Source organism: Hypomesus nipponensis, chromosome 13, assembly GCF_054491055.1.
Source record: "Hypomesus nipponensis isolate SF chromosome 13, ASM5449105v1, whole genome shotgun sequence".
NCBI lineage: Eukaryota > Metazoa > Chordata > Actinopteri > Osmeriformes > Osmeridae > Hypomesus > Hypomesus nipponensis.
The window spans coordinates 18,173,065-18,180,678 of NC_140373.1; the positions used below are offsets into that span (position 1 = coordinate 18,173,065).

The 7,614-nt window shown below is 45.7% G+C and overlaps 1 protein-coding gene across 1 annotated transcript; it reads left to right on the top strand.

The window, feature by feature from the left end:
* Positions 1 to 1,163: 1,163 nt before the first annotated feature.
* LOC146260518 (C-X-C chemokine receptor type 4-like) lies at positions 1,164 to 3,379 on the top strand. The gene is made up of 4 exons (XM_084669931.1): positions 1,164 to 1,401; positions 1,697 to 1,893; positions 2,184 to 2,467; positions 2,637 to 3,379. Exons 1-4 carry the CDS (start codon positions 1,387 to 1,389, stop codon positions 3,197 to 3,199), a joined length of 1,059 nt encoding a protein of 352 aa, XP_084526057.1. The 5' UTR covers positions 1,164 to 1,386; the 3' UTR covers positions 3,200 to 3,379.
* Positions 3,380 to 7,614: the final 4,235 nt, after the last annotated feature.

Below are 7,614 nucleotides of genomic sequence, written 5' to 3' on the forward strand. Positions count from 1 at the left end.
TTCAGGCCCTCTGTCAAATCGAGCACAACGCGCATCCCCATGTTCCTCTCCGGGGCTCCGTCGCTCAACTTGCCGGTGTACACTTGCATCTTCCAAGCGTAGCTTGATTTAGCGTCGCACGTGACCCACGACTTGATCCCATACTTTGCCGGTTTGCTTGGCATGTACTGCCTGAAAGGACACCGTCCTCTGAACGCGACCAGTTGTTCGTCCACGGTCACTTCGGGCCCTGGGTCGTAGAGGCGGGGTAATCTCTCTACCCACATATCCCAGACCTCTCGTATCGCCGCCAACTTGTCCGTGGCGCGTCTCGCAGCTCGCGTCGCACGGTCGTCAAATCGTATCGTTGACGAGTAAGTGTAAAAGAGTTTGAGCGGCATCGTAGCGCAGAAAATCACCCTGCCGCTTTGCGCGTCCCATAGACTGGCGGCCGCTTCGCCTCGGGACTTGTACACGCCAGCCAGGATTAGCAGCCCTATGTAGGCACGTAGGTCAGTGGCGTCCATGGCTTTCCACTCCTCTCCGCGTTTCAGATAGCCTTCCCGATTTGTCTCCTCCAAGATCACTCTTTCGATTTGTGGCGTGACAAAGAGTAAAAACGTGGAGACCATGTCGTGAGTGTGGGAAACGGCGTAAGCTGTGGGTCCGGGGGGTCTCTCTGTGTTCAGCAGCAGCGACGGCGACCTCCTCCCGTACGGAACCGAAGACCATTGGATTTTGCCGTTTTTCGACTCAAAAGTATCTGGCACTTGGTCCTCGTGAGGATCATTGTCAACGTCTTTGGGAGCCGACAGGTTGGCGTTGCCTCCTTCCTGTTCTTGTTCTTCTTCCTGTTCTTCCTCTTCTTCCTCTTTATTTGATACATTCTCGGCATGGCGCTCTTCCACGTCTTCTTCTTCTGACACCTCCTCTGTCTCCTCTTCAGAGTCACCCTGCTCGACATTTGCAAACATGTGCTGTAGAACTTGGAGCGCAGTGAAATCCTCAGCCATGGCTGCGTGACTCTAGAGGACGGCTGGCCACTGATGGCCTGACCGCTAACCCACTGAATGTATGTAAGTAGTAGCAATTCCCCAGACAACAGTTGCAGGAGTGGGCGATGGGCGCTCATGTCCTCCGACAGAGACGGTGGTGGGGGGGGTGGGAGCCGAGATGAGGAAGTGTATTTTATCCAACAGAGACCAAGGCTGCTCATTTGTCCGACCGAGATGAGGAAGTGCATTTTCTCCAACCTAGAGACACAGGGAAGTGTAGTCCTCCTACCAACACTTGTATGGGCTCTGGGGGTGAATGGGGGAGATAGATATTAAACTCCACTGAAGGGAGAAGTGTACTCAGCTCCACCGCGCTCAGAAGAGGAGACAGAGACCCAGGCTCCGCTCAATCATGTCCTACTATGAGGTATGCAGCAAGGTCTCATTCAACTTTCTTGTTGTTGTTGTATTTACGTACATATGGTAGGTGTACATTGAAGGTCATTTTACAACTGCTGCTCCCCAAAGGAAGGTCCCACAGTCACAATGTGGCAGGTCTGTCTAGTTCATTGGGGTCTTTGAAATCAATCTTTAGATAAACTATATTTATAAAAAGGATAAAGGAAAGTTGGCTTGAAACTATTTATTCTCTCTCACTTCATCTTCTAGTGTCTTTTTATGTATCCTCATGACTGTTGCCTTCTCTTTCTCTCTCCCTACAGCATATTGTGTTTGACTATGACATAAACGACACTGGTTCTGGCGACTTGGGGCTGGCCCTGGAGCATCCGCGTGACCCGGATCAAGTGATATCCCCTGACCTGCAGCGAGTGTTCCTCCCTGTGGTCTATGGCTTCATCTTTGTCCTGGGCATCACTGGGAACGGCCTGGTGGTGACGGTGCTTGGCTGCCAGCACAGGTGAGCATAAAGATGGAATGGTGAAGACCATGACAATGAGATGTCATAGCTGTTTAGTTCATTAGTACGTTTAGTGAGTTACTTTGTACACTTTAATCTTTTGAAAAAGAAAGAACGAAAGATCCGTATACATTCGTTTATTATATGCACCTTCCTGTCACAGTCAATTCCTTGTTTGTGGTGTGAACACATTACACAACATGGCGGATAAAACACATTTGGATGTAGAAGATGACACACACACACACACACTCACACACAGAGAGGGGTTTTTCTCTGATTGTCCCCAGGTCAAAATGGAGTCTGACAGACCGCTACTGGCTGCACCTCTCTGCTGCCGATCTTCTCTTTGTGCTGACGCTCCCGTTCTGGGCAGCGGATGCCGCACTGACGGACTGGCGTTTCGGATTAGGCGCCTGCGTGGCCGTGCACGTCATCTACACGGTGAACCTGTATGGGAGTGTGCTCATCCTGGCCTTCATCAGTCTGGACCGCTACCTGGCCGTGGTCAAAGCAACAGACGTGCACACATCTAGCACGAGACAGCTACTGGCACGGAGACTGGTGTTTGTAGGTGAGCTACGTCTCTAGCCTCATCCCTTATCCCTCTCTCACGACGTGCCCATGCCTCAGATGTACAGAGGTACATCTTTGCCTGTATTCTCCATCTCCTGATCTGACCACCAAATCTCCTCTTTGTCTCCCTTACCCCCCCCCTCCCCCCTCCCCCTCCCTTTTTCCATGGGCCTGGTTGCCGGCGGCTCTGTTGGCTGTGACGATTGTGTGCCAGCGCTTATACCTAGCTCACAACTCTCCTCTCTGGGTGTCAATGTTCCACCTGCAGCTGGTGTTTGTAGGCTTGGTGGTACCGGGCCTAGTTTTGCTGGTGTGCTACTGCGTCATCGTGTCCAGGCTGACCCGCAGCGGCCCTCTGCAGGGGCAGAGACGGAAGCGCAGAGCTGTCAGGACCACTGTGGCGTTGGTCATCTGCTTCTTCCTGTGTTGGATCCCTTACGGTGCTGGCATCACAGTGGATGCCCTCATGCGCCTAGGGGTCCTCCCCAGGGGCTGCGGTCTTGAAGCGGTGCTGGATGTGTGGCTGGCGCTGGCTGAACCAATGGCATTTGCCCACTGCTGTCTAAACCCGCTGCTGTATGCCTTCCTGGGGGCGGACTTCAAGAGGTCCGTCAGACGGGAGGACTCAACACTTGGTCGCCTCGTCTCCCGTCTGAAGACCCCACCTCCTAGACGCCCAGGAACCTCTACCACTACAGAGTCCGAGTCATTTAGTCTACACTCCAGCTAACAAAATATAGGCCTCTGTGCATGTCGGTGTGGGTTGGTTGGATGAGGGTGTAAATGCTTTGTCCTATATGAGAAGAGGGTAGTCTGCTGATCCATGACTTTGTCCCTTGTCTGAAAGATAAACTTGTCTGTAAATAAGGGTTGTGGGTCACCACTGATATTGTTGTTGCTATTTTTTTCAAGTTTGTACAATAAAAATACAATAGAATGTCCAAATGACATGTTCTCACTTTTTGTCTCGCTCTTCCTGTCTCTCAGAGTTGTCAGTGTGTGTTAGTTTCAATTATTTTGGAGGTGTTCAGCCCTCCCTCCCAGTTAGTGCTGGTAGTCTGGGGATGTGGCTATATCACTGTCATTATCATCATCATCACACACCAACTATGACTCAACTTTGACTCACGATGGTTTCAAAAGCACTGAAACATTATATTGAGAATGAAACTAGGTTTCAGACTAGTGGCTTGGACCAGGTGTATGCTGGTCCTCCTGCTCCTTATTTTAGAATAAACAAGGAGCAAAACACATTATTACAATGCCACATGAGTGGCGGTGTTGTAATACACAACGCAGACACGGCAGAGGGGTCACAAGGACTCGGAGACAGCGCGAGGGTGATGTCATAGACAACGACGCAGACAACATAGCTGTGGGTCACAACGAACCTCAGACAGCGCGAAGGATAAAGAAAATGTTTCACTTTGTTTTTTTATCATGAAAAGTTATCACAGCAAAGCTATGGGCCACAACGACCCTGATACCGCGCAAAGGATAAAGAAAATGTTTCACTTCAATTTTTTATCATGAAAAGTTATCACAACAAAGCCATGGGTCAAAACGACCCCGATACTGCGCGAAGGATAAAGAAAATGGTTCACTTCGTTTTTTTATCATGAAAAGTTATCACAACAAAGCTATGGGTCAAAACGACCCCGATACCGCGCCAAAGATAAAGAAAATGGTTCACTTCGTTTTTTTATCATGAAAAGTTACCACAACAAAGCTATGGGTCAAAACGACGCCGATACCGCGCCAAGGATAAAGAAAATGTTTGACTTCGTTTTTTTATCATGAAAAGTTGTCACAACATAGCTGTGGATCAAAACAACCCTGATACCACGCAAAGGATAAAGAAAATGTTTCACTTTATGTTTTTATCATGAAAAGTTGTCTCGACACAGCTCGCGGTCAAAACGACCCTAAGGTAGCACAAGGGTTAAACAGGCTCTGGTTGGATTTTCTCAACTTTATGTAAATGAGGAGCGTGAAAACGCTAGCGTTGGCCAATCGGGTTGGTTTCTTGTTTCTTGTCACGTAGCAACTGTTTCTCATGGTAAACATTTCTAGGTTCGACAATTTCAATATGGAAGAGCAACTCCTCGTATGTGTCTCCCATGGAGTTCCAACGGTGTCTTCATACCCAGTATTGTATGATACATCTATGTTCGATTACAGAGACGTAAACAAAAAAAATTATGACTGGCGCAGGGTTGCTGAGGTTGTCGGCGTCCATGGTGTGTATTTTGTACTTTAATTCAGTATCATCACATTACGTAACTTTCTTCTGTGCTAGCTGCATAGTCTAGCTAGCTCACCCGGCACACGATTGACATTTAACGTTGAAATGCTGGCTGGGAGCCACTTGCTATCCATACAGTGAATGTGTAGGTGCAAGTCATAATCTAGTGATTGATTTGCAGAGATTTTGATATAATAAAAGGTTACACAGATCAACGTTTATGTCTGATGCATCTTTTTTGTAGATAAGATCATGTCAGATCTAGAAAGCGTATCGGATATTTGCATAATGTGTGTAAAAGTTGTATTTTGTCTGCACATTTATTGCCATGACATTATACAAACAGTGATTTAAGAGAACTACAGCTCTGAATTAATCTGTCTGACACGCGTGGTGCACTGTGGGAAGGCCAGCACGCTCTGCACCGCTGGTCTTCCCACAGTGCACCACGCTCGGGGGCGTGTTAGAAAAGTTAATACATTGTTGTAGTTCTCTAAGGTCACTGTTGTAGTTTGTATAATGTCATGGCAAACGTGCAGACAAAATACTACTTTTACACATGATTAAAATAGGGGCGCACATAAAGCCAATAGCCAATGCTACAACACTACAAATATCTCGTTGCATAGCACACCCATTAAGGAAGACAAACACGGCAATTTGTCAACAAGTGAGGAATACTGGTAAAAATCCAAGTGTTGTATTGTCAACTTTAGCAAATGGATTGTATGTAATCTTGCTAGCTAGTAACGCTAGCTGGCCAGTGACTTGTGACGTTCCTTGTTGTTGCCATTCAGTCGAAACATCAGTTCAAGTTCAGCTGTGGCCCTACTGTAATTTGCGTCATTTTCGATGTGTCATGAAATAAAAATTTGAGTAATCATAACAACGTAAGTTTTGGTGGAGCGAGCTAGCCAGTTTATTTAGACATGATTTTGGTGTGAGCTTTGCATCTTGGAATAAAAAAAATATGTCAGGCTGTCCAAATACAGCAAAATGCTTATAACTACATATTAATATGTAGCTTATAGCTACAATTAATAAATAACGATAAGCCTACATACTTTTGTTGTATCATTTTAGATTCACTTAAAAAATATCTGGCACCAACTGAATGTTCCATTAGTGAAGCTCGCCTAGAGCGCCAAATGTGCTAAGGCCGGCCCTGAATACACTGTAACAGAGAATGGCTGTTTATCAATCCGAAGAACGCTGAGAACGCAAGTACATTCTTTTGAAGAACGTTCTTGCAAGCGTCCTTGCGAGAATGGTCTTGCAAGGACGCAAGGACGGAGAATGAATTGAGATGGTTAGGGTTTTCCTGGACTCGCAGCATCATGATAACACTGACTGACTACAAAAACTAGATAACAAAGATAAAAAAAATGTCCCTTCTACCTGTAATTTTACGTTTTCTGTAGCCCTTGCTAACTTACAGTACCTAATGTAAACTAGTGTCTGCACTGCACTGCTAGCTAGGTTATCGAAAAGTCGGAGCAAATTTACAAATAAGCCGTTTCATCAATAAAATAAGAACATTTTCAGCAACTACACTGCCTATTTCTCGTCACATTTTAATTCAGATGCTAATTTACAAGTACCGTTTAGCTGAAATATGAAAAGTAAAAAATTACAGTTGTGAGGTTTGTCCGCCTCGCCTGACATCTTGCAATGACTTCTGGGGAATCAGAAGCGTTCTCGCTGGTCAAGTCACCATCCGATGCATCCTCGATAAAAGGGGCGGATCAAGAACATTTCCAGGTATTTTTGCCGTTCTTGGTGACTTGTGTTCTTTGGATTGGAACCGTACTTGGGCAATGAAAGATGTACTTCATGACTGTACTAAACAACGGGTAATTTCTGCCTCAAAATCGGATTGGTTGACAGCTGTTGTGTGCTGCACCTCGTACGAATGACTGCACCCATGGGTTGTTTGACTATATACCTCATCCTCGAGGTTTATTGCTTTAATCATTCATATCTAACAGTAATCTATATGAAATCCACCTGACGCAGATGATCATACATTACACAACAGACATTTTTGCACCCAATTGCTCAATCTGTACTCAACCACAGAGGCAGCTCAGACTGCTATTTCCAACTTCGGAAAACAATCTTGGCACAATCTGGCATTGTTGACAGGCAAAGTGAGATATTGTGAGTTCTTAGACTCGCTGACCAGAGGGCCTCCTGGCTTTATACTTTCCTAGTAGAACCAACATTGCCTGACGTGAATAACTCTAGTACCAGCGTTACCGGAGGTGAATAACTCTAGTAGAAACAGCATTACCGGAGGTGAATAACCCTAGCAGAACCGGCATTACTTGTGGGGCCGGGCTGTGCCAACTCCTTTTGCTTTCTTTTTCAACCGTTTCTGTTGTTGTCGTTTTAGTATTTACCTTGTAAAAAGTATATTGCATTGTATACTGCCAGTAGAAGGCAGTATAGATAAGGGTTACTAAACAGGTAACCTGGATAGCAGAGGAGATGGAGAGATGATGACAAGTGGATGTTATGTGGAAGGTTTATTAAAGATACAAACTCCATTTTGCTGTTCCGAGTCTGTTTACCTACTACACTTAAGTATCATTTAGTTATTAACGGTGCAAATGCCATGATTATTGCCTGAACACTGTCCCAATCGTCATAGACCAGAGTAAATAACCAAAACAAAACTGCATTTTAACAGGTTCTGTCTGTAGTCTGTAAGTCTGGCATTTGATTTGTAGCTGTATGAGTAGGCTATTCTAGGCTAAAGCAATAGGCTACTTTATATAGTCATGCATTGGTGTATGCCAGTAAGTAAAATGTTTATTATGAAGTGCCTGTGGCTCAATCTACATTCGAATTCCAGAATGGTGTCACTGTTACATTATGGGCAAAGAATGTGTTCTGAT